This window comes from Corylus avellana, chromosome 2, assembly GCF_965113065.1.
Source record: "Corylus avellana chromosome 2, dhCorAvel1.hap1.2, whole genome shotgun sequence".
NCBI lineage: Eukaryota > Viridiplantae > Streptophyta > Magnoliopsida > Fagales > Betulaceae > Corylus > Corylus avellana.
In genome coordinates, this window is record NC_142491.1 from 4100003 (window position 1) to 4126933 (window position 26931).

General features: G+C 31.1%; 3 protein-coding genes across 4 annotated transcripts; all 3 read left to right on the forward strand.

Annotated features, from left to right (window-relative positions):
• The first annotated feature begins 3080 nt into the window (after positions 1–3080).
• On the forward strand, positions 3081–7977 carry LOC132173775 (beta-glucosidase 12-like). The gene is made up of 13 exons (XM_059585379.2): positions 3081–3218; positions 3320–3389; positions 4325–4383; positions 4551–4626; positions 4817–4894; positions 4960–5047; positions 5241–5496; positions 5908–6023; positions 6653–6867; positions 6966–6997; positions 7212–7314; positions 7406–7502; positions 7794–7977. Exons 1-13 carry the CDS (start codon positions 3081–3083, stop codon positions 7975–7977), a joined length of 1512 nt encoding a protein of 503 aa, XP_059441362.2.
• Positions 7978–10432: 2455 nt separating this feature from the next.
• On the forward strand, positions 10433–15781 carry LOC132167330 (vicianin hydrolase). The gene is made up of 13 exons (XM_059578270.2): positions 10433–10700; positions 10816–10885; positions 12329–12387; positions 12468–12543; positions 12892–12969; positions 13286–13373; positions 13465–13717; positions 13879–13994; positions 14088–14305; positions 14586–14617; positions 14847–14949; positions 15217–15325; positions 15531–15781. Exons 1-13 carry the CDS (start codon positions 10542–10544, stop codon positions 15697–15699), a joined length of 1530 nt encoding a protein of 509 aa, XP_059434253.2. The 5' UTR covers positions 10433–10541; the 3' UTR covers positions 15700–15781.
• Positions 15782–20025: 4244 nt separating this feature from the next.
• Positions 20026–26199, forward strand: LOC132167331 (vicianin hydrolase). 2 transcript variants are annotated; one of them, XM_088512974.1, is made up of 13 exons: positions 20026–20292; positions 20421–20490; positions 21650–21716; positions 21813–21880; positions 21983–22060; positions 22498–22585; positions 22704–22956; positions 23239–23354; positions 24051–24268; positions 24356–24387; positions 25209–25311; positions 25424–25532; positions 25881–26199. In XM_088512974.1, exons 1-13 carry the CDS (start codon positions 20134–20136, stop codon positions 26047–26049), a joined length of 1530 nt encoding a protein of 509 aa, XP_088369100.1. In that variant the 5' UTR covers positions 20026–20133; the 3' UTR covers positions 26050–26199. The 2 variants fall into 2 exon arrangements, with proteins under 2 accessions (XP_088369100.1, XP_059434255.2); XM_059578272.2 differs by lacking the exons at positions 21650–21716; positions 21813–21880 and having other exon boundaries at positions 20031–20292.
• Positions 26200–26931: the final 732 nt, after the last annotated feature.

Consider the following 26931-nt stretch of genomic DNA (forward strand, 5'->3'; position numbering starts at 1 on the left):
TTTAAATCATGCGATCTATATAATTTGCTTTCAATTTCAATTAAATATTGTACGTATTAGACCTCACTTATTAAGAAAGTGTTTGAGCTTACACGTTAAAAAATGTTAGAATATTAATTAAATAATTATATTCTTAATTTTCTATCAGTTTAAATTTTTGAGATAAGTGATAATTTAACACAGTTTAATTACAAATCGTCCATATGGGGCTCAGAAAGGTCTAGAATACTGTATTTGTCAAGTGCACTAAGCAGAACTTGACATTAATATATGCTTGGGTTTACTAATTGTCTTTTGAGAGTTTAATTCGTCCACATGGAGTGACAATATTTGCGAGTGTTTTCTTAACTCTTTCATTATTAGCAATGGATGGATCCGAGCAATATTGTGGATAAACATTAGTAATTTATGAAAATAAACAAATAGATTAAGCCTTAATTACCTAACAATTATATTATTCATCATCAATATACTATTATTTTGAACTAGCCTATAATCTGGGATATGCGTAGGTTTTCAATATAATTTTTGTTTTTGCAAAAACATCTTAATTAGAAAATAATAGCAACAAATATAAATAATAAAGAAAAGAAAAATTATAAATAAATTCATTAAATTCAAACAACTGTTAATTTCTGTCCTATAGTAACGGTTGTGTGTATCGAATTAAACCAACATTAAAAAAAAAAAAAATTATAAAATACTATTATTTTGAATTCCATTCCTTTCGGAGGTCGTGCCACATGTTGATCTAAAAATTGATTGAATGTTTTATTTTTAAAAATATTTTTATTAGCATTATTTTATATCGTTTGTTACCTTTTCCATTTTCAAGATTATAGCTTTGCTCTTTTCTTGTATAGTTGAAGCCACAAGTAATTTACAAAAAAAACCTTTAGTGTCCTCGATCGACCACTATTATAAATTTAAGTTTGTCCTTTCCAAATTTCTTGTTCTAGTTTCTTAATTAATTAACCCACTATATACAAGAAAGGCATAGTTTAATTAATTGCTCCAATAATATCGCCAAAGTGGCTTGAGTTTATTTCTCATTTTATTCTGGAGCTAGTTCTTTCAATGGTCCATATAGCTGTATGCTTAAGAATTATTAGTTAACAAAAATTTTAATTTTCAATTAATTGGAGGCCCCTTGAAATTGTCCAGCTCGATCTCTATCTATTCATCTTCTTTATTTTTTATTTATTTATTTATTATTATTATTATTTTAAAATTTTATTATTTAATCCATATAATGGTTCATCACTTCATCTTGTGGAATTTTTAATAATAATAATAATAATGGTTCATCTTATTTATTGACCTTGTACACAGCCGATTGAGGGAAAAAAAAAATCTAGACAGAAAGATGTCCTTTTTAAATGGAATATATAGAATAAATTCATATTTTATACATGTTTTGATATTATAATAAACTAAGAAATTTCTTTTAATCCACCACGCTAGCGTACTTGCTGTTTTAATCCACCTCTTGGTGCCCGCCACTACATTAATTTTCAATGTTTGGATGTAAAAAAATAAAAAGAGTGGTTTTTTTTGAAAAATAATTTTTAGGGGTTAGTTATTTTAGGAATTCCATTGTCTAGGTCAGTGTACTCTCAATTTCACCTGAAATTGAGAGGAATCATTTCATAGTTCATATTAAATTTCACAGATGATGTATATATTACCACATGATGAATAATGTTGCTACACTATTAATATTTTTAAATGATGTGACATTATATATACTGTTAAATACAATGAAATAAAATATAGACGATGAAACATGGTAAATATACATGTTGTAACAATATTTAAATGACATGATATCATGTGCGCCGTAAATTGCAACAAAACAAAATCCTAACCGTAACATAAATCAAAGGATTAAAGGTAGATTAAGAAGGATTAAACACTACCACTTGAAGCTTACAAAAGGTATGCATCATAAAAAAAATTAGTTTAAAAATAGATGCCGTACGTGCGTCTCCAAAAGAAGCCCACATTGTAGAACTTTTACTTCGACAAAAGGGAAATTCGCATGGCATGATGCAAAAATGCATATTATGTGGCCTCATTAATTACCATTTTCCTAATAGCTAGACCTTACAATTATATGTATGTCACAACCGTAATGAGTAACTTTTGCATTATTACTTTAAAATGACTAGTTAAGTGATAATGTGAGACTTAATAATCATAAACTCGTTTATAATTCATTTATCACTTTATATGAATTAACACTCATCTTCTCAATATGAGACTAGGTGTTATAACAACAGTTTTGCTATGTCATGTTTTGTAAAGTAATGTTATGCATTACTCTTGTATCACCCAAAGCTGATGTGACGTGATTTTCCCACCAAAAAAAAAAAATCATTTTCATGCACCACATGTTACGGGGACCAATACCATACCACATCAGCTTTAAGGTGCACTTCAAGATCGGTATATACTATAAGAATAAGGAGTATTAGAGTTTTCATGCCTTTTAATAAAAGGTAGGAGGTTAACCACTTTTTTTTTTTTTTTTTTTTAAGTGACGGTATATAAATACACTTTAAAATTGACGGTCTTGCAATAAAATTAGAGTAATTTTAAAAGTCTCTCTTGTGCCCCTCTAAAAATGATGTGGCTTTTAAAATTATCATTTTATTAAAGTTAAATAATGATCAATTACAAACTCAATGGTAATTTTAAAAGCCACGCTATTAATGTTGGATGGACAGAAGAGTGACGTAAGAGAGATTTGTAGCATTACTCATAAAATTATGGTTTTTGTAGTAAAAGGTTGGCTGATACAAAGGTGATGTATAGATTTTCTCGGCTTTAAAGCCTTTAATTATAGTTGTCCATTACATGATGTGCCTGGCCGAATCTACACGTCTCTTATACATGAAATGTAATCTTGAGTACCAAAAATACCCTAACAAAGTGCAAAGAGTTCTCAAAGCATGACGGCATTAGGGGTATTTAACAAATCTTGTAATTCATTATATATTAATATGCTTTCCTAGCCTATATAATAAAGGTATATTAAGAAGGGGGATAGCTTGCATGAGAATCAAAAGCAATCAACCATGGTGATTAGAGGCCCTCTCATTCTCTTTCTCTTTGTCCAGCTGGTGGCTTCCGGTGGCGTTGCCACTCCCAATTATGTTAATCGTAGCAGTTTTCCAGCGGGATTCCTATTTGGCACAGCTTCATCCTCTTACCAGGTTTGTTTTTGGATTTACGTAATTAAGCTAGCTTTAATGAATGCTCAAAGCCAATGACACAACTGGGTTTTTTAAATTCGATTTTGTTTTTTACTGTGCAGTATGAAGGCGCAGCAAATGAAGGTGGTAGAGGACCAAGTATATGGGACACTTTCACTCAGAGATACCCAGGTACGTCTTTGTGGAATTTAGATCCTATGCAATAAGACAGTCTCATATAAGAGTTTGTCTGAACCCACAGATGTTTAGATAGCTCAAGCCATATTTCAGATAGGCCTGTCCTATTACATAGAATCCGCCGCGTCCATATTTGTGTGTTTGCATATGTGTTAGGAAATAAGTGTAGTGTATTGTGTGATTTTTTCTTCGGAGGTTGGTACGTGGTCATTCATGACTATCCTCAACTACTTCAATTCAAACTGTGCAAAAGCAAAAATTTTCTGAAACTTTCTAATGTAGGTGAACAATTCAATTCCAGAGGATGGTTTGTGTTGTACGTAAAAGAATATGATTACATTTTCTTTTGGTGTTCAACGCCTTGTAAAGATCATTGCTTTGAGAAAGAGAAGTAGGTGCACTTGCACAATAACAAGTCCTAAATAGAAACTCAAAAATTCATTGACTCTTAACATAAATTAATGATATATCAATTAATTGAGATTTTCAACGACCAGCCATCCTCTCAAATTCTCAATTTCACTTGAAAAGACAATATATTCAAGATGTAGTTTTATTCTATCTAATGGTGTACATGATATCATATTATTTAAAATTTTAAATGACATGACAATATATTCAACATGGAGTATATACACCGTTAAATTTATGAAATCTAATCTTGACCATAAAATGACTCCCATACGTAATGGAGAAGTTCTGTTTTAGTTATAATGATTATCGTTTTCTTTTCTTTATTGTATTGATCATCATGACCCCCCAAAAAATTTATTATTATTATTATTATAAAAAAAGAGTCTTGAAGCCATAAATTCTAGATGAAATTAATGCTTTTACTAGAACAAATTATCTTTTCAATCAATCCAATAGCTTTAGTTGCGTACGTAAACATTACAATTTGAGGAAATTAATTGGTGGTAATTTTGCAGATAAGATAAAGGACCATACTAGTGGGATGCTTGCCGATGATTCATATCATCGTTACAAGGTATTATTTATTTATTTATATATAAAGCAATGTTTAATTAGATTTTGTGTGCATGACCTTTATATATAATGAAATAAGTGGTATATATATATACCACTTATTTCATTATACGTAAAGCAATATTCGAAGATGTGGGTGGGTTGATAATAAATTGAGTAATTTGCCAGGAAGATGTGGGTATAATGAAGGACATCGGATTTGATGCTTACAGATTTTCTATCTCTTGGTCCAGGCTACTACCCAGTAAGCTAATGATTAAAACATACTTTTTTTTTTTACATGGTTAATTAAATGGATCGTAGTTGGGTCAATATAATTATATACACCAATTTGACCTATAAATCCGAATTGCTACCTTATTTAGTGATTTCATACAACAGTACTAGCTAGTATATATATATCAATTATTTCAAGTTCTATCTTATACATTCAGGTGGAAAATTGAGTGGGGGAGTGAACCCTGAAGGCATTACATATTACAACAATCTCATAAATGAGCTTCTATCCAATGGTCAGAACCCAACTCTCTCTTTCTCTCGCTCTCCAAATAAATATTTCTTGAATTATCTCCTACAGGACTGAAGCCATTTGTGACTCTTTTCCACTGGGACCTTCCACAAGCACTTGATGATGCCTATGGAGGTTTTTTGAATCCCCAAATTGTGTAAGTAATGATTATATATATATATGTCCTCCTCGCAGCTCGGTTTCCAACAATCTTGTTGTCCGAATTGTTAACTAATAATTCGGGGCAACAAATGTGAAAAGGTTAATATATATGTGATAATCGTAGGAGATCTGAATTCACTCTCAACCATACGACTTAAACCAAATATGTGATTTAACTCTATAAACAGGAATGACTTCATAGAATATGCTGAGCTATGCTACAGAGAATTTGGTGATAGAGTGAAGCATTGGATCACCTTAAATGAGCCACTCACCTTCACTAGCTTGGGGTATGCATATGGTTCATTTCCACCAGGCAGGTGCTCAAAGTGGTTGCCCTTAAGCTGCGCTGGGGGTGATTCGGGGACTGAACCCTATGTGGTTGCACACCACCAGATTCTTGCTCATGCAGCTGCCGTCAACGTCTATAGGGACAAATACCAGGTTCTTTCATGTTGTTAATTTATGATCATGAGCTAGACCATATTCAACCAGAAATATTCAGTATGATGATCTTCCACTTATTTATAAAATTGAAGGGTCTAATTAAATTAAGATCAGGAGATGAGAGCATGATTTCAATCATCAATGTGATTTTGAATGATCGGGATCATCTGAAATTCTCTACCTAAATTTTACAAAATTCGGGAAAAGAAATTAAGGGGTGCGGAGCCCAAGTGCTTTTTGCATGTGAGCCTCGTACCCTAAGTTTCTTGGGACACCTGAACCCCGACCCATCATATGCCATGCCCGGATTTTATGAAATTCGAGCAGAGAATTCCAAGGATCCTTACAGGAATATGAATATCGTATAGCTGAAAAGTCCAAATTAAGAATATATGATTATTTATGTAGCCATCTCAGAAGGGAGAAATTGGGATTGCACTAAATTCACCATGGATCGTGCCATTAACCCGGTCAACTGCAGACAATGATGCAGCATCTCGAGGACTTGCTTTCAGCTATGGCTGGTAATTAAGCATTTCTCCCAGATTGAAGTACGTCCTTTTAGATTTGTCTCAACTTTTGAACGAAGATGTCATAACAGTAAAATATATATATATATATATCAGGAAGTAGTAATAAGATTTAGATATAAATTAATTAGACTCAAATACATAAAGGGAAACTTCACTTACTCCTTCGAACTATCATAGCTTATGGTTTGTGACTTGTGTAACAACGCCTTCAAAGTTCTAAAGTTTATGATATATATAGATGTTTGATGTATCAGCTCCTTTCAATCACTTCTACCGTTAGGATTTTTCGTTAACTCAAATAGCTAACTAGTAAAATGCCCCTTTTATTCCTGGGCGTATTGCACTTTTTTTTCTTTCTAAACAAGCTATTTTGGTAATTTTCGCTTCTTTAATTGTGATGACACATGAAACAATCACATTGTAAACATTTGAACTTTTAAGACGACATTGTAAAAGCCATAACATGCAGTTCGAGAGAATAAGTGAAATTTATCCTTCCATAAAATTAAGGCATTACATTAACACGGAGTCTCGATCAATCGATCAAAATCAAACTTGTTAATTACTTTTCAATAACTTTGAGCACATAGCTAATTTGAGATGTTCCATAATATTTATAGGTTTATGGAACCTCTAAAATCTGGATCCTACCCAGCAGAAATGGTTACCCATATAGGAGAACGTCTGCCACAATTTTCGAGGGAGCAATCTTCAATGGTTAAAGGATCTTTTGATTTCATTGGGATAAACTACTACACTGCAAATTACGCTTCAGATGCTCCTTGCCAAACTCAACAGCTTAGCTACCTCACAGATTCATGCCTAAGATTTACAAGTTAGTAATTATTCTAATGGTTTTTTTGAATATTCATCAATTTTCCTAAATATTTAATCCCCACAAACTTCTTCTATGTAATCGATCCATTGCGTCAGGTGAGCGAAATGGGATTCCCATCGGTCCAAAGGTATTCTTATTTTTTGTTTCTTCCAGAAGTTAATTCTTATGTATATTCTATATTTGCATGGAATCACAATGAGGATTAGATGGTAGATGATGATAATATACAGTAGAACATATAGAAAAAATGTTAAATTACGCTTTATTTAATTAACTAGTGATTAATTAACATACACCAATTTTTTTAACCCTTTAATTAGATATTCTGAATGATTTTGCAGGCTGCTTCGGATTGGCTTTTTATGTATCCACAAGGAATTCAAGATCTTTTGCTCTACACCAAAAATAAATTCAACAACCCAGCCATCTACATAACTGAAAACGGTAAATTCTGCATCAAATTAATTAATTGGATCATCTACTCCATCCTAATTAAATCCTTACTAATACATTATATTATGCAATTGTTTTGTAGGAGTCGATGAGCTTAGTAATGGTAAAGTCTCTCTTGAAGACAACATGAGAATTGACTACTACAATACCCATCTTTCATTTGTTCAAAGTGCCATAATGTGAGTATTATTTTAGATACAAACTTTTCTTTAAATTATGTCGGAAGAATTTTTTTCAAATCAATCTAGTTATTTAAATGTAGTAGTAATATTAGGTACTACCCTTTACACCTATTTCATACAAGTTGACATGATGTATTTTAAGTAATTTTTTTTCTTCTTTTACTTTTTTTAAGTGACTTAAAAGAACGTCACATGTCGTCAACGGCTGTGAAATGGGTGCAAAGAGTACGTAACATTACTTAATACAAATGATTCTTATAGGATTGAATATTCTTTGGATTTTGACAGGAATGGAGTGAATGTGAAGGGATACTTTGCATGGTCATTATTGGATAACTTCGAATGGGGCGATGGATACACCGTTCGGTTTGGGATGGTGCATGTAGATTATGAGGACGGGTTAAAAAGATACCCTAAAAACTCAGCCAAGTGGTTCAAGAAGTTTCTAAATCCAACGAAACATATAAAATAAACATCAGAATTAATGAATTAAGCTGAAAAATAAAATGAAACAGTATGTATAGACAATTTAAATATTTGAAAATGACAGATTTTACTTTTCTTGCATCTTTTGTATTCTGATACATGCACATGATATGGGTCCATAATCCATATATATATATATATATATATATATATATATATATATATATGGGAGTGATCTGTAGATGCGTCATGGTGTTCTGAATTTGTATGACACTTATCACGTGCAGCTTGTTATCTTTATCAGTCCACACTGAAATTTGGCAGAAAGCTGGGCCTATCTAGATTGATTATTAGAGATTTGAAAAAGAATAAAAGAAAAGGAGAGAAACATGATAATATATATATATATATATATATATATATATATATATATGTTTGAACTGTCGATGAATTATTACAACAAATTAATAGGCCATCCTCTTTGATGGTTGTGGGGTCTCAGTACTTAAAGTTCTGTATAGATCTGTGGACTAGAAAGAACGAAGCCCCTCTCGAGTCTGCCAAAATATTGATGAGATAATATTGTTTAATCTTCCTATTGATCCCTCTGCATCATACCAATTAATTTATCAATGAAAATTGTCATCTTTAGGTAAACTTTATGGTTGCAATGATAGAATAAGATTCTCTCCAAGATCACGATTTGAAATTGTGTATCTAACGTTTCAATTGATAACTCAATCGACTTAAAATTATTTTTTATGAACGGAAGATCACTAGTTGGAATATTTTTTTCTCCTCTTTTTGTGTGTGGACATTTTTTTTTTTTAAAAAATAATAATAAATTGCATATAAAATAGTATATATGAAGCTAATGTTAGCACATCTTTTAAAAAATTTAAATAATATATAATTATTTATACTGTTAGATGTACCAACTTTGAATTTCGACCATAAAATTGATATTTTAAATTTCATTTGAATTGGAAAATATCCTTAACCTTTAAAGATGCCTTAAATAAATACACAATAAAAAATAGACTGAATTTTTCTTCAAATTAGATTGAAAAATCAAATCTATAAAAATTACATGTGCCTTTTAAACATGCGAAACACCTTCTTTCTTCTGAACATGTGAAACACCTCCTTTTTTGTTTTTTTTTTAAGAGACAAAGATGAAATCTATGAACTTGACCCCACTGAATACGTATCATTCATGTCTATAAATAATTTGGAAATGATCGATCCACGTTATCTGCGTGCATTCGTCTACATCGACATGCCAAATTATTTAAAGACCTCTTTTTCAGTGGAAAAGCAGACAGAGCTGGCATCTTTGCCCCCGGCCCCTCTTTCTCGAATGGGTGAGACCGACTAGAGAGAGTCCTCCCATGTGTCTTTAACGTACAATATATAATTTAATAATTGCCTTTCCATGCATCATTGTACGTAAGGCCATTGTCTCTAGGGTTAGGTACAAATGGCTGTCTTTATTATTGTAGTAAAAAAATATTGAATAGCAATAAAAAATAAATTGTGTAACATAAAAAATAAAAAATAGTTGAAATATTTTTATCTTAATTTTTCAAGAAAATTGTGCATGACCAATAACAGAAGGGGAGAGAAATGAGTTGCCAAACAAGGCCTTACATATTCTGAAGAAAAGAAAAATCCAAAACAAGAGAAGAAACTTGACGTACCGTTGGCTAATTCTTTTCCACGTGATATATTTATATATATATATATATATATATATATTGAAAAAATACACTTTGTTTTTTTAGCTCATATATAATATACAAACATGTCAATCATTAATATTTTAATACTTACTATATATTAGTTGTGGTGGTCTAGTGACCTCAAGAAATTTTTTTAAGTGGTTGGGCATGTTACAGGATTAAAGTTGAAAATTGAAATTATTAATCTTCTTAGTTTTAGTTGCTTTGGATCCAATTGATGTTTTGATGCTATTAAGTCAAATTATAGTTTAATTGGATTTAAGGAAGTGCCCGCGATTTTTACCATCTAAGCTCCTTTTGTACTGCTCTTAGCGGACAAGTGCTACTATTGTCACGTTTAGATAAAATAATTACAATTGGTCTACTTCGACTGCCCTTTCTTTTCTAGAAAAAAAAGGAAATATGTTTAATATACTCATTTTGACGTGTCATTTAACTTTATTATCTTGTTAAATTAACATTTATTCAATAAAAAATAATAAATTTCCTCCTTTAATTAATATTCTGAGATATAATAATGATGCACCACATATATAGGGGTAAAGATATTGAGCAAGCCCGGCGTGCTTCAACAGTGAAGCACGCCGGCCGTGATTTTTTTTATTATTATTATTTTATTATTTTAATTTTTTTGAAAAAAAAAAAAAAAATTATATCTATATGGAGAAGGTGTGAGCTGCATAGTGCATCAATTGCCAGGAGAATAATAGAATAGTACGAAAAGATAAACGAACGTGCATGGTTTAAAATAATATATGAATTACAGAAAGAACAGTACAATGATTTGAATCAATCAACTGATCCCTCTTGAAATTCTTTATATATATATATATAGGAGAGCTTGAAGGTTTAAGCAGCAAACTTAGAGATGGCAGTAGTTAAAGGTCCTTTCCTATTCTGCCTCATGGCCTTGGCTTCCTTGTGTGCTTGCACTGAAGCTGCAAAACCCAGCCATTATTCGATGCCTTTCAACCGGAGCAGTTTTCCTGCTGATTTTATATTTGGAGCTGGTTCTGCTGCTTATCAGGTATATATATATTGACTACTTTCAGGCTTCAATTAGCATGCCTGCATTTTTACCCTGCCTTTAACAAAAGCAAGAAGCTGGAAAAGCACATTAATTATATTTCCTTTTTGGCCAGTCTGAAGGAGCAGCTCATATCGATGGAAGGGGACCTAGCATATGGGATGCTTTCACCAAGAAACATCCAGGTCTCTCTCTTTCTGTCTTTGTGATTCTAACACTCATGAGATCCCAACATGTTCAAACATTTGTTAACATGTTGATTTTTTGGTCTTCCTATTTTTGCTAGCTTTCAGTCATGCATATATATGCATGTTTATTCTTTTTTGGAAAAACTTCATAAAGCTTTCCTGAACTTTCAGCCGTTTGACATACCTCCCATGAATTTCTAAAACTCTCACTTAAGCCCCTGAACTTTGGTTTTCTCTCACTTTGGACTCTTTTAACTTTTTATACCTATTTTACCCTCAGCCAAAACTACGTCGTTTTGGACTCCAAAATTACATCGTTTTGGCTTCAAAACTACATCTCCATACAACCCAAAACGATGTAGTTTTGAGCATAATATTAAAAAAAAAAAAAAAAAAAAAGGGGAGGAAATCGGGGGTGGTTGAAGCCACCCCCTGGCCGGTTTGGGGGTGGCCGGACCACCCCCATGGCCAAAAAAAAAAAGGGGGGGGGGTATCGGGTGCATTTGGGAGTGGTCCGGGGTTGGGGGTGGTTTCGGCCACCTCATACGGCCGGTATGGGGTAGCCGAAACCACCCCAGCCCCTTGGGGGTGGTTCGGCCACCTCATACGGCCAGTATGGGGTAGTCGAAACCACCCCAGCCCCGAACCACCCCCAAAAGCACCCCGATCCCTTTTTTTTTTTTTTTTGGCCAAGGGGGTGGCCGGACCACCCCATTTTGGCCAGCCACCCCCGATTTCTTTTCTTTTCTCTCTTTTTTTTTTTTTTTTTTAATTTTGCTTTTCCTAAAAAAAATAAAAATAAAATTTAATGCCTAAAACGACGTCGTTTTGGGCTGGATATGTGTTGTAGTTTTAAGACACAAAACGACATAGTTTTGGGGGAGGGTAAAATGGGTGTAAAAAGTCAAATTGTTTGACTTTAACGTTAAAATGGTCTAAAATGAGAGAAAACCAAAGTTCATGGAGCCTAAGTGAAAGTTTTGAAAATTTAGAGGGTATGTCAAAACGGCTAGAAGTCTAGTTTAAGGGACTTTCTGAAGTTTTCCCTCTTTTTTTCGTGTAAAAGAGTACACCAATTAATTACTAAATTTATCCTCATTATATTTAAAATTTATGAAATTATTTGGCTGTCTATACGACTAACTATAACCATTTTATATCAAACATTTCTTATTGAAATTATTTGGTTGTGTTACCCCTCCAATATTACGAAAAATCAGGCGAGTTGATGATATGAATTATAATAATGATAGTTTGCCTCTTATAGTGTTCATAAGCCATTCTGACGAGTTTGGAAAAAAAAAAAATTAAAATCGATCTAAATGGATCTGTCTTAACATTTTTTAACATTATCATGTACGTCTTTAATTCCTAATTATTGTTCAATTTCTTTTGTTTGGCATTTTTTGTTTTTGAGAAATTTATATGGTGGCTTGACAGAAAAAATTTGGGATGGTAGCAGCGGAGATGTAGCCTTTGACCTTTATCATCGTTATAAGGTAGAATTAATGTTTGTTATAAGTTTTCACTGTCGAAAATTTTTTATTTTATTTCTTTTAATAATCAAAAAATTCAACAGGAGGACATACAATTGATGAAAAGAGTTGGGTTAGACTCCTTCAGATTTTCTATCTCATGGTCCAGAATATTACCGAGTAAGATCATCCCTTAGATCAATCTCCACCGCCCATTGGTCTCTACTTATAATTACTAAATAATTAATCATGTAAGATGGGTCTCATTATAAGATGATCTCATTGTTGAGACCCATTTCAATTCATTAACAATTCAATATTGTTCTTCTCTAATGGATCCAATAATATATAAGAGACTCATTTTTATTATATTTTGTTATGGCAGCATTAATTAGTTCTTGAAATTTTTATTTTTTTTAAACAATAGCAGATCAAATAGCTAATTGGTAGTATTGCATTAATTAGCAAAGTTTAAGAAAAATATAGTTTCTAGCATGTCTATATTTAATATTACAATTATGTTTACAGAGGGCAAATTAAGTGGAGGAGTGAATCCACAAGGTGTCAAATTCTACAACAACTTCATCAACGAGCTCCTGGCTAATGGTCAAATTCCATTAATCCTTGTCATTTCTTTTTCAACAATTTTTTTCTTCTAATTCCATATATACATGCATGTCAATTTCTTTGGGAAAATTATTTCTCTAATCATAAGTAACTAAAGAATTTAGGCAATCAAATCTGTTTTCCTACTAAATCGAACACCTATTCCTATTAAAAATGGAAAAGATACCATATATAAGCCAATGGCTTAAGGATATGTTGGATAATGGCTTTTAAAAGTTTCTTATCTTTTTTTATTTGAAAAAAAAAAAAAAAAACGTTTTGATGTTATATAAATGTGAGAAGTGTTTTTTGGTAGGTATCAAGCCCTTTGCCACTCTCTTACATTATGATAACCCTCAAGCGCTCGAAGATGAATATGGTGGACTCTTAAATCCCAAGTTTGTGTAAGTAAAAAATAAAACACAAAAAAGAACTTTCCAATGCCCAAAAAGTTTTACCGTATCAGTAAATATGTTTGTCCCATTTTATGAGCAGAAAGGATTATACAGATTATGTTGATTTTTGCTTCAAAACTTTTGGTGATCGAGTTAAGCATTGGGTCACAATGAATGAACCAAATGGATTAAGTATCAATGGATACACCAGCGGTACTTTTGCACCAGGAAGATGTTCGAATTACGTTGGAAATTGCACCGCCGGTAACTCCGCTACTGAATCTTACATTGTCGCTCATCACTTGCTTCTTTCTCACGGAGCCGCCGTGAAATTGTACAAGGAGAAATACCAGGTTTGTAAAAACAAAAGATTAAAAAAAAAAAAAAATTAAAAAATTAAAAGAAAAGGAGGATGGTGACACTCCTTGCTAATTATTTCATTTGACAAAATAGAGAATATTATAAAAGTGTTCGTTGGACCTCACTTGATTAACTTATTATGAATTGTGTGCAGCAATATCAAAAGGGGAAAATTGGGATCACAATAGTGAGCCATTGGTTTGAGCCGAAATACCAAACAGCTTCCTGCCGTGAGGCAGCGTCTAGAGCTCTAGATTTTTTGTTTGGATGGTATTTTTTTTCTCATGAAAAAATTTCTTTCGAACTATACTTTGCTGCTATCATATGCACCAAAATGTTTAATATTATTCGAAATTCATGCAGGTTTGCTCATCCGATTATATATGGTGACTATCCACAGAGCATGAAATCTTTGGTGGGTAATCGATTGCCAAAATTCACTGAAGCTCAATCCAAGTTGCTAAAGGGATCTCTTGATTTTCTTGGTGTAAACTATTACACCACAAACTATGCAGAAAGTGCTCCCTCAACCAACGGTGTCAATGTCAGTTATGTTACAGACAGACAACTCACTCTCACTAGTATGCTCCAAAATTATAATCATTTTTCTTTTTTATTTGCTTTTTAATTCTTCCAACACAGTCTATTAAACTGACATATATTTTTAGAGTATGTAATTTTCACATGTATTTTTAATAGAATTGACAAAGCATATAAAAATACATGTGAAAAATCGCATACTCTAAAGACAAATATTAATTTAATCGATTGAATTAGAGAAATTTTCTCCAATCTAGTTTAAATGAAAACTTTGTCCTATCCTTTATTATCTAATCCAATTTATGTAATTTGTTGCCACAGCTTCTAAAAATGGGATTCCTATCGGTACTCCGGTAAACACATAGAAACCCTCTCTCCCTCCGTGAGCATGCATGTGTATATTTTTGTGAAATAATGCTACTCTTTAAACTTATTTATTATCATGTTAGACACTTAAAAAAAAAAAAACACTTAAAATACATCATGTTATCGGTAAATGATAAATAGGTGAGAAGAGTAACATTACTTATATTTTTGTGTGCTATGTTGCTGATAACCAATATAATGTAAATGATTTTGCAGACAGATTTGGACTGGCTTTTCATCCATCCGAAGGGAATCCATGAGCTTTTGCTATATATAAAAGAAAAATACAACAATCCTATTATATACATAACGGAAAACGGTATAACAATTTATCACTTGTTATTTATTTATTTTACTTTTAGAAGAAACTACATCTACCCTCTTAATATATGCCATCCAATTTATAATGTTTTTTCAATTTGATTAAAGTTTCTTACCAATTTTTTATACCATTCTTGAAATATTGAGAGAACGTTGTAAATTTGGTGGTAAGTTGAGAGATAATTAAGTATAATTTTTCTTTATTTTTATTCGTCGTGTCTTAAGTAGTATTAGTAATACTATTTATTGTACTCTCTCTTTGCAGGACTGGCTGACGCAAATAATAGCTCTTTACCAATTAAAGATGCCCGCAAGGATAGTTTGAGGATAAGATACCATTACGGGCATTTATCATATCTTGCAAAAGCTATCAAGTGAGTGTTTTTCAACAAATATATTTGTAATACTAGATGAGTTAAAAAAAAAAAAAAAAAAAAATTTCCATTCAAATTTTTTTTTTTTTCAAAGGAAAGTAAAAAACCAGTAAAGGATTTATAGTAAAAAAAAAAAATAGTAATAAATATAACTATTTTAATTTTGCTTGAGGATTTTAATTAAGTTTTTAACTGTGATTGGCAGAGATGGTGCAAATGTGAAGGCATACTATGCGTGGTCATTCTTTGACGACTTTGAATGGGATGCCGGTTACACTGTTCGATTTGGCTTCACTTTTATAGATTTTAAGGATAATTTAAAAAGATATGTCAAGTACTCTTCGTATTGGTTCAAGATGTTCCTCCTAAAATAAGCTGTAAAATGACGTTTCTCCTTAAATATGATGTTACTCTGTGAGAGAGTTAAGTGAATAAAGAGAGAAAATCGTCTTTCTCCGGCCTAGCTTTATGATTCACTGATTAAAGATTTCTTTCTTTTATACATTATAGGTATTAATCTTTTTTCTATATATGAATAATAATGAATATAATGAACAAACAATAATGCAGTGCAAGTGCTGAGCAAATCAACTCTAAAAACCTAGCAAATGGATGGTAATAGCATTTATAATTACACACACATATAATTATCGTATATGTATATAACTAACTATATATATATATATTTTTTTGAAAGGGTATTCATTCTACCAAAAAAAAAAAAAAGGATTAACATATTATCATATTATCATAATTAATATACACTAACTAATTAACATATTAGTATGTTAATACTTATAGTTAATAGTTATGTTCGAGAGTATTTTATAACTAATTATAATTAAGTCTTCAAGGGGTAATTTAATCGGTAGTAGACCACGCTTCATAAAACAGAAGTCACTAATTCGAATTTTCCCTCCCTCTTCACTTGTGTGGACATATATATATATAAAATAAAAAATAATAATAATAATAAAAAAAACTAACTATAATTAATATACACTAACTTATTAACATATTATCATATATATATATATATATATATATATATATTAACCATAGTTAAGTATTCGTACTTATTATATACGAACTAACTAATTAATATATGAAAAATTATAGGTGTTCTTCTAGTGTTCTCCTGATGTCCTCCCAACTGTAATGTAACATTTAAAATTATCGTTGAATTTAAGATTATCATTATTGACTATTTTATCTAGAATCAGATCTGGCTTTCTCCATCAGTTCCATCCATCCAAGTTACCGCTCATCGTGCTTGCTAGCCACCCATTCTTTCCAACCGCTGGCCTTTTTGCATCATTCTACTGTCATTTTATTAGATTAGTTTGTATGAATTAGCTACAAACCAGTTTGTAGCAAATTTTTGTCCGGGAATGGGGTGTTTTTTACTTCTTTTATTTTTTTATTTTTTATTATTATGTATTTTCGTTTTTGCTTTTGAATAAGACAAGTCTGTTGTTGTTTTGGCTGCAACAAGTCTTGAATTTGTTGTTTTCTTAAGTTTTACTTAAAATAACATAATGGTTTCCGATAGGTCTTTTATTTTTTTTTCTAGAAGCAAACTATTGAATGATGACGGAGGAGTTATCAAGTTTATGGAAGAATTGCCATTGATGAAATAGACAGCAAGTAGGGACGTGATTCTTTTGGTTTATTTTATATACTGATTGTAATGATGACATTTTTAAGGTGTTATTTTGTAATAGCCCAAGAGAATGTCATAGATAGTGTTGGGTAAGGACGAAGCTAGAAACTATTATGGGTAGGGGTTAGGAGTCAAAAAAATTTGCTACTAGAAGCCGGTTGGCAGAAATTTATTTACTTATTTTTACCTTGAAATTTTGTTGTTAGAATGTTAGGAATTGGAGGGGGGTCATAGCCAATACCAATCCCCCCTCCTTCCGTCCCTAGTTTTGAGGCCGTAAAGTTTTCAACATATATATTTGATAATGTATGATGGAGATTAATTTCATATTAATGAAGATAACTTTGTTCAAAAAATAAAATAAAATTAGTTATGTGCAGGAACTTAAAGACAATTATTTAAGAAGAGTAATGCTACACTCACTCACTCATTCACATTTATTTCCATAAATTTTTAGATTAAATTAAAAATTACCATTAAATTAAAATTTAATTTTTATTTATCACACATTCAATTTTTATAAAAGTTACCTTATTATTATTTATTTTTTAACATATAAAAGTTACCTCAATATAAATAAAACGAGTGAAAAAAAGTACTCAATTATGAGCAGTGGCCCATTGTCCTGTCAATCCTGTTGAAAGGAATCATTATCTGACATCTAGCTGTACCGTATAATATATGCCTTTTCTATCAAGCTGGCTCCATTATCACCCACGTTCGTGTTTTTTAATATATATATATATATATTTTATAATTAAATAATTAAAAAATATTAAAAATTATTAAAAAACACGGGTATGCATCACGCCCGTATTCTTTCTATCATCACTCATTTAATATAGATAGATATATATATCACTTCTGTCGGTGATCACCCTGCACTTATTCGTCTGCATTGCCCATGCCAAATTATTTATTTAGATCTCTATGTTTAATATAAGGGCCCTACCAATTTTTTTTTTTAACATGTTCTTACAAAAAAAAGGAAAATAATTTAAACTGGTGACTTTCGTTTTATTAGACATGATCACAGCCAATTGAGTTACATACCTCTCGAGGACATGATCCTACCAATTCATCATAACGTCTGTCAACCTTTTTTTTCTTTTTTTTAAAAGAACGTCTGTCAACTTTGATTCTTTATTAGAAGATTATTTACATTATGAGAAAGCAAAATTATATTCTTGCATGTAAAAGGCTTTAACAGTGGGGAGGTGATCCTTTTATATTTGATAAGGATAATTTTTTTTATTATTGTTATTAATTTCATAAATTAAAATATTTTTTAACCATAATTTAAAGGAATTTTTTTTATATTTGAAATTATTAAAATTAAGTGTAATACACATTGTATTCAAATTAAATATCAAGAAAAGATCGATATAGACTTTAACGTGTAAACTTAAACTATAGGACAAACCACTTTAATTTTTTTTTTTTTTAATGAAAAAAAAAAAATCCAAACCATGAGCTGGAATTTATGTACTCAGGCATTTTCCTCAACAAATTGATTATGGGTAACATGCATGCACTGGCGTTAACTATTAGATAAACATTCTAAATGCCAAGATGTAGAGTTTATTAACTCAAATGATTGGAATGGGATGATCTTGGAAGTATGATAAATCTAAGCTAGAAATAAAAATGCCTTATTAAGTCAAGTATGATTTTGGACGAAAATTTTCGTTTGTTTATATGACTCCCTGGATAAAGAGACTGAGCTAGGGAGAGACCGAGACCAATTAATGTACCAACAAAGTTTTTCTCTAAATTGTATTGAAAAAAAAAATTATTTAATATAATTTATTGCATTCTTTATTAAAAATATATGTATGAATTAAAAATACACCTAAAAGTTATATATATTTTTTAATCACATGTTAATTTAATAAACTAATTTAAAAAGGGGGTTTTCCGATCTAGCTAGTTTGAAGGTTTGAGACCAAACCATTACTGCAACTCATGGATGGTGGATCCATCTTGGTAGAATGAGAAATCCTGAAATAATGGTCAACAATTATCTTCCATTTCTTTATTTCTTTTCTTTTTCAATACAATAATGGTCCACATGGTACAATCCAAATTAAATAGTATGCGTAGTTTTCATATCCACCACTTTTATTTTTTTATGACAAGACTGAGCAAGAGTACCCTTCTGTACTGGTATAGTTTAACCTTGCCATCTACCATTTTCTCCTATTAAAATACAATAAATGCTTGGCTTTATTATTATTATTATTATTATTATTTATTTATTTTTTTTCATTTTAATTCTAGGTGGTATGACCCATTTTTTTTAAAATTTTAAAATTTATTAATTTTAAAATAAGTCATACCACTTAAAATTAAAATGACCAAAAAAATAAATATTTTAATGAATTCAAACATTTCTCTTAAAATACTTCTCTCTATGCTATAATCTGCCCAGCTTGTGCAATATTCAATTACAAAAGATTCTCTTAAATATCTGTGCAAGATATAACTTAAATGAGAAGTGAAAAAAATAGAAAAGAAATTATTTTTTCATATCACCTCTTTGAGTGTTGCTAGTGTCATAATTGGTGGAATATGATTACGCTATGGCTCAATTGGTTTAAGAGAACGAATTCGATTTTTCACCGTACATTTAGGCTCTTTCTGTTATTAGTTTCTGACAAGCAGATATTATTATTATTTTTTGACATGTTCACACAAGAGGGAAGAGAAGAGATTCGAACTAGTAACTGCCGCTTCATGAGGTGTAGTTTTCAACTAGTTAAGCTAGCCCTTGAGGACAACAAACAAATATTATTATGAATTATAAATATGGGGTTCAAATTTAAAATTTTTACTTTAATTATTATATTGTTAAATCAACATTTGTTAAATAAAAAAAATGATAAATTTACTCTTCTAATTAATATTCTGAGATATAATAATGATGAATGACATATATAGATATTGAGAAGGTATGAGCTGCATGGTGCAGATCAATTGTGAAGGAAATAATAGAATAGTACAAAAAGATAAACATGGTTTTAAAATAATATATGGATTATAGAAAGAACAGTATAATGATTTGAATCAATCAACTGTTCCCTCATGAAATTCTTTATATATAGGAGAGCTTGAAAGTAGGCATCTTTAAGCAGCAAACTTAGAGATGGCAAGAGTTAAAGGTCCTTTTCTATTCTGCCTCCTGGCCTTGGCCTTCTTGTGTCCTTGCACTGAAGCTGCAAAACCCAGCCATTACTCAGTGCCTTTCAATCGGAGCAGTTTTCCTGCTGGTTTTATATTTGGTGCTGGTTCTGCTGCTTACCAGGTATATATATATATATGGACTTCTTTCAGGCTTCAATTAGCATGCATTTTTACCCTGCATGCCTTTAACAAAAGCAAGAAGCTGGAAAAGCACATTAATTATTTGAACATTATTTCTTTTTTGGCCAGTCTGAAGGAGCAGCTCATATCGATGGCAAGGGACCAAGCATATGGGATATTTTCCCCAAGAAATATCCAGGTCTCTCTCTTTCTCTCTCCAAAGATTATACTATATGTTTAATGGCATTGTAATTCTAACACTCAGATCCCAATATCTTCAAATAAGTATCTTCTTGATCTTGATTTTTTTGGATGTGGTTTGATACTTCAAATTTCACTGAAATTCGGACAGCTTACAAAAGGGAGTCGTAAATCTCCGTTCTTTTCAAATATGAGATTTTTAAATTATATTTAATGGTCCAAATAAATGCAGAGTGTGTATGTTACCGAGGCAAATGGGTTTGACGCGTTGAAAACTAAAATTAATTACCTCGATAACACACAAACTTCTATATTTGTTTGGACCGTTAGATGTAATGGAGGGCCCATATATTTTTTAAAAAAATGAGGAGATCTCAATCTAGTTGTGGGGTACTTCATTTTGTATCTATGACTTTAGGTTGAGAAATGTCATCAAAGTCATCCACAATGTAATCACATAACATATGGTTATGATTTTTGCAGAGCTTTATACTTTGTGCTGTTAGAACTTTTTACTTTACTTGTAATAGCTTTATGCTTACGATCTTTAATCAATGAAATCTTCAGATTTCCGTTAAAAAAAAATTCCAATAACCAGCAAATCACCATCCTCTAAGAGCTAATTGCACAAAACTCATTGTCTCAACCCCCCCCCCTCCCCCCTCCCAAAAAAAAAAAAAAAAACAGTGAAGCAATTTTGGCTCCTTAATTTGTTTGTATAAAATCTCTCAATTGTATAAAAAATAGTAATGAGTGTCGCTAGGAGTAGTACATACCACTTTTATTACAAGGTATTTATAAATTGATGTGATATTTACTATTTCAGCTACTTAAATGTGATCTGCTGTGACAGTCTAAATGACATTTATTATGTTTATAGACTAACGTGACGATTCACATGACACTTATTATATATATATATATATATATATATATATATCAACCATTTCTCACCCTTTCATTCTCAGGTTAACCCCCTATATTACAAAAATTATTATTCAAGGGGTTTCTTTAGTGTGTTTTAGATAGGTTGAATGTTATGACTTAAATTGATTTTTTAAAACAGTTTTTGACATGTCTTTCCTATTTATTGTTAAATTTCTGTTGTTTGGCATTTTTTTTCCCTGAGAGATTTACATGGTGGCATGGTTTGGTAGAAAAAATTGCGGACGGTAGTAATGGAGACATAGCCGATGACTTTTATCATCGTTATAAGGTAGATAGAATGCTTCTTATACACAAGGTTTCACCGTGGACAAATTTTTATTTATTTTTAAAACTTTATTTCTTCTAATAATCAAAAAATTCAACAGGATGACATAAACTGATGAAAAGAATTGGATTAGACTCCTTCAGGTTTTCTATCTCTTGGTCCAGAATATTGCCGAGTAAGATCATCCCTTAGATCAATCTCTACCATTGATTAAATATTTAATCATGTAATTTTCTAATGAATTCAATTATATTTAATATTACAATTATCTTTACAGAGGGCAAATTAAGCAGGGGAGTGAACCCACAAGGTGTCAAATTCTACAACAACCTCATCAACGAGCTCCTATCTAATGGTCAAATTAATTCCGCTTTTTCTTTTCTTTTCAGCATTTTTTTTATTTAAAATTTCTTATTCTATACATGTCAATTTCTTTAAAAATATTATTTCTCTAATCATAATTAACTTCAGAGTTGAGCTAATCAAATCTGTTTTCCCACTGAGTTGAACATCTATTCTTATTAAAAATGGGAAATATATCATGTATACATAAATCAATGGCCTAAGGATACGTTTGATAATAGTTTAGAAAAGTGTTTTGTATTTTAAATGCTTTGTTATATATATATATAATTTGATAATGATTTTAAAAACGCTTTTCTGTTTTCAAAATATATATATATATATATTTTGAAAACAGAAAAGCGTTTTTAAAATCATTATCAAAGGAGACCTACTAATGCTTTGAATGGTTCTATATACACGTCCTTATGAATTTCATATTGTGGTCAGGTATTAAGCCCTTTGTGACTCTCTTCCACTTTGATATTCCTCAAGTACTTGAAGATGAATATGGTGGACTTTTAAGTCTCAAGATAGTGTAAGTCAAAACAAATCAAAAAAAGAAAAAAGAAAAAAAAAAGAACAGCGCTCCAGTGCTCAAAAAATTAATGTTAACATATCAATAAATGTGACTGCCCCGTTTTATGAATATATAGGAAGGATTATGCAGATTATGCAAATTTTTGCTTCAAAACTTTTGGTGATCGAGTCAAGCTCTGGGTTACAATGAACGAACCAAATGGATTAGGCATCAATGGGTACACCACCGGCAGTTTTGCACCCGGAAGATGTTCCAAGTACGCTGGAAATTGCACCGCCGGTAACTCCGCTACTGAGCCTTACATTGTAGCCCATCACTTGCTTCTTGCTCATGGAGCTGCTGTAAAATTGTACAAGGACAAGTACCAGGTTTGTACATAAAAAGATTAAAAATGAAGCAAACAAGAAGGATGATGGCTTAGGGAACTATAAATTTTAACTCTAAAAAGGGTTAATGGACTGCATTGAAATTTTTATTAGATGAAGTCATCACATTAAAAGTTTCTTTTTTTTTAAAAAAAAAACTGCCATAGTCCCTGTCCCACTAGGTTTGTCCCTGATAATAGGCTTGGCTTAGATGCTAAATATGAGAATATAATGAATATGAGAAATTGGACCTCTTGTGATTAACTTAATATGAATTGTGTGCAGCCATATCAAAAGGGGAAAATTGGGATCACAATAGTGACCCATTGGTTTGAGCCAAAATACCAGACATCTTCCAGCCGCAAGGCTGCCTCTAGAGCTCTTGATTTTTACCTTGGATGGTGAGTTCTGTAAGATGCACTATTGAAAAAAGAAAAAAAAAAAAAAAAGAAATGAAAAGAAAAGAAAAGGATATTAACTACTTATCCTTGTGGCTAAGCCTTACTTGTTACATGTTAGTGGCTACTCTCTGTCATTAATGATCTTGACATTCATAACTTCTTTAAAGGGTATGCATTTTCTATTTTCTTTTGGACAATCTTTTTTTTTTTTTCAAATTGGATCGATTAATTTTTTTAATACAATATATTAAATTCACATTTTTTTCTTTTCTTAGAACATGTGATTTCACATTCATTGTCAATTTATTTAAAAAAATGAATGTGACAATTATATACTTGAAGGAGATATATCAGTTTAACATACTTAATTTGAAGAATTTATTACAATCAAATTTGAAAGAAAATTGTCTTTTTTTTACACTTGAAAAAATTTCATTAGAACAATGAAAAATGCTAAATACTATACTCACATCTCACCCTTATCCAACTGGGCTGATGTGCAAGTGTCAATCAGCCCTTCGATTTTTCGTTTCTTTTATGACAAAGGTTGATTCAAGAATTATTGAACATTGCCATATTAGCCCAATAGGATGGGGGTGAGATGATGATGTAGTATATAGTATTACTCTTAGACCAATGCTTTGTCACATTTATAAGCCCCATAATGCTTAAATATCAATCACACAACTTATGTAGGTTTGCCCATCCGATTACATATGGTGACTACCCTCAAAGCATGAAGTTTGCAGCGGGTAATCGACTGCCAAAATTCACTGAAGCTGAATCCAAGTTGCTAAAAGGGTCCATTGATTTTCTTGGTATAAACTATTATACCACAAATTATGTAGAAACTGCTTCCTCAACCAACGGTGTCAACATCACTTATGTTACAGATAGACAAACCACTCTCACTAGTATGCCCCAAAATTATAATCCTTTTTCTTTTCTATATCGTATATATCCTTTGTTATCTAATCACATTCATGTACTTTTTGTCACAGCTGATAAAAATGGGACTCCTATTGGTACTCCGGTAAAGACACACATAAAGCCTCTCTCTCTCTCTCTCTCTCTGGGATTAGGATTCTCTTCATTTCATTTAAATGAAAATGATTCATTTCATAATCCAAATTAAATTTTACAGATCTAATAGTATATGACTAATGCTACTCTTCACACCCATTTCACACCACCTCTAATGTGTTATTTTTAAGTAGCTTCCCAAAGTAACAACTTAAAAAGAAAAATAGAAAGTCACTTAAAATACGGCACGTCAACCATTGTAAAATAAGTGTGAAGCTTATCATTATTCATGGTAAATATGTTACAACGTGCTGAATATATAGAGGGTGTTTGTTCCAACCCACAAATACTATTCACCTCATTTTTCAAAAAAATCAACATCAAAACATTTTCATTTTTTATATCATATTATTTACTTTTGACTATTATTTAAATAAAAATATCACTACAAAATAAAACTTGTCTATTTTTCAATACCACCTTTTTTTTTTTTTTTTTTTTTTTTTTTTCACTTTTTTATACTAATCATTACTCTTTCTCTCTCTCTCTCTCTCTCTCTCTCTCTCTCTCTTTTTTTTTTTTGGTGAACAGTATTTGGGTGTTTACCAAACAACGCCATAGTGACATCATTTGAAATTTAAAACACGTAGAACTATACACATTATTAGATGCAACAAAATAAAATATTGATTGTAAAATAGATTCTCTCGGTTTCACTTCAAATAGGGACGATCCTACTCCCACCCTCAATGGGCATTGGCATATTTTTGTGTTCTATGTTGCATATATTTGCCATTTTACTAAACCAATATGGTATAAATGGTTTTGCAGACTGCTTTGACCTGGCTTTTCATCCGTCCTAAGGGACTCTATCAGCTTGTACTATATATAAAAGAAAAATACAACAATCCCATTATATACATAACGGAGAATGGTATTACAGTTTCCCTCTTATTTATTTATTTATGTTTATTTGCCTTGTCTTAACTAGTTTTAGTAATACTATTTATTCTACTCTTTATTTTCTTTTTTCTTTTTTTTCGTAGGAATGGCCGATGCAAATAATAGCTCCTTACCAATCAAAGATGCTCGCAAGGATAGTTTGAGGATAAGATACCTCCACGGGCATTTATCATATCTTTTAGAAGCTATCAAGTGAGTGTTTTTCAACTAGTATTTATAACACTCAATGGGTTAAGATTTTATTTTATTTTTTATTTTAAAAAGAAAAGGAAAGATAGAGACTATTTCAATTTGTGAAAAATGCTCTATTAAATCGCTACCCAAATTCAAAACTTATTAGTTTACTTATCAAATAGATCTCTTCATTCACTATGCCACATCATACTCAATTAGAAGATGAGAGGTGTCTTGATTAATAAAACAATATACAGAATATAAGAAATATAAATATAAATATATAAAATAAAAAAAAATTTATTCCTTTTTTTATAATTTTATTTTGGTGGAGAAGATTAAATATAAGGGGTGAAATTTTGGCAGGGACGGAGCAAATGTGAAGGCATATTATGTGTGGTCATTTCTAGATGACTATGAATGGGATGGCGGTTTCGCCTATCGGTTTGGGCTTACTTTTGTGGATTATAAAGACAATTTGAAAAGATACCTCAAGTACTCTGCGTATTGGTTCAAGATGTTCCTCCTCAAATAAGCTGTAAAAGGATGTTCTACCTCCTTATACCAGATGTAACTCTGAGAAACTAAAATAATTGTCTTTCTCCAATACCCTAGCTAATTGTGTAAACTATATATTGCATGCCTACTTAAAAGTGTATAAAGTAGTCTAGGGATTAATCTTTTCTTTTCTTTTTTTCGTTTAATGAAATAAATGAACAAACAAGAATAACAGGTAAGGACTAAGCAAACAATTAAGCCCAAAATTAAAAAACTACAACTTTATATATATATATATATATATATATATATATATATATATATATCCTTTAACACCTATCACATGCTATTAAAAGAAGCAATTACATATTTTTCACATGCTACGAAATATATGATAATTTTGATTCTTAACCTAACCAAAAAAGAGAGAGTATTAGGGCCAGTTCGATAAATCTATAATTTTCAATAACCGAAAAACAATTTTTTATTTTTTATTTTTTATTTTTGTTGGGACACTCAGCGCAAAACGTTCGAAACACATTAAACAAAGAAAACAAAAGACAAACTAAAACCCAACAAGACGAAAAACAAATTAAACCACCTTTAATCCTTGTCTCTCCGACAGCACAAACCATATGAAATGCCCCTCAGTACAAAAGAAAAAGAAATCATCAATCATAATCTCAAACTCTCAGCGCAAAAGAAAAGAAAAATGGAGGGAAGTCATAAATCTAAAAAGAAAGTATCAGATGAGTCCATAATACCACATTATGGTGTTAAATGCCTCACTAGTGTTGTAGCTAGGTCACTCTGTCTTTACCTTGGGCCAATGGGTGCGAGAGTTGGCTGATAGTCTATTAATATTAGTGCTTTTAAGAACCACATCATCCTTGGAAAGATAAATTAAAGTGACACAAGA

Bases quoted from the DNA above. Each gene is read 5' to 3' on its own strand.
- LOC132167330 (XM_059578270.2), top strand. From the start codon at position 10,542: ATGGCAGTAGTTAAAGGTCCTTTCCTATTCTGCCTCATGGCCTTGGCT. The intron at 14,618-14,846 runs GTAAACACATAG...ATGATTTTGCAG, and splicing joins GGATTCCTATCGGTACTCCG to ACAGATTTGGACTGGCTTTT. The intron at 15,326-15,530 runs GTGAGTGTTTTT...TGTGATTGGCAG, and splicing joins TATCTTGCAAAAGCTATCAA to AGATGGTGCAAATGTGAAGG.
- LOC132173775 (XM_059585379.2), top strand. From the start codon at position 3,081: ATGGTGATTAGAGGCCCTCTCATTCTCTTTCTCTTTGTCCAGCTGGTG. The intron at 4,384-4,550 runs GTATTATTTATT...GTAATTTGCCAG, and splicing joins ATTCATATCATCGTTACAAG to GAAGATGTGGGTATAATGAA. The intron at 5,497-5,907 runs GTTCTTTCATGT...TTATTTATGTAG, and splicing joins TCTATAGGGACAAATACCAG to CCATCTCAGAAGGGAGAAAT.
- LOC132167331 (XM_088512974.1), top strand. From the start codon at position 20,134: ATGGCAAGAGTTAAAGGTCCTTTTCTATTCTGCCTCCTGGCCTTGGCC. The intron at 22,061-22,497 runs GTCAAATTAATT...TATTGTGGTCAG, and splicing joins CAACGAGCTCCTATCTAATG to GTATTAAGCCCTTTGTGACT. The intron at 24,388-25,208 runs GTAAAGACACAC...ATGGTTTTGCAG, and splicing joins GGACTCCTATTGGTACTCCG to ACTGCTTTGACCTGGCTTTT.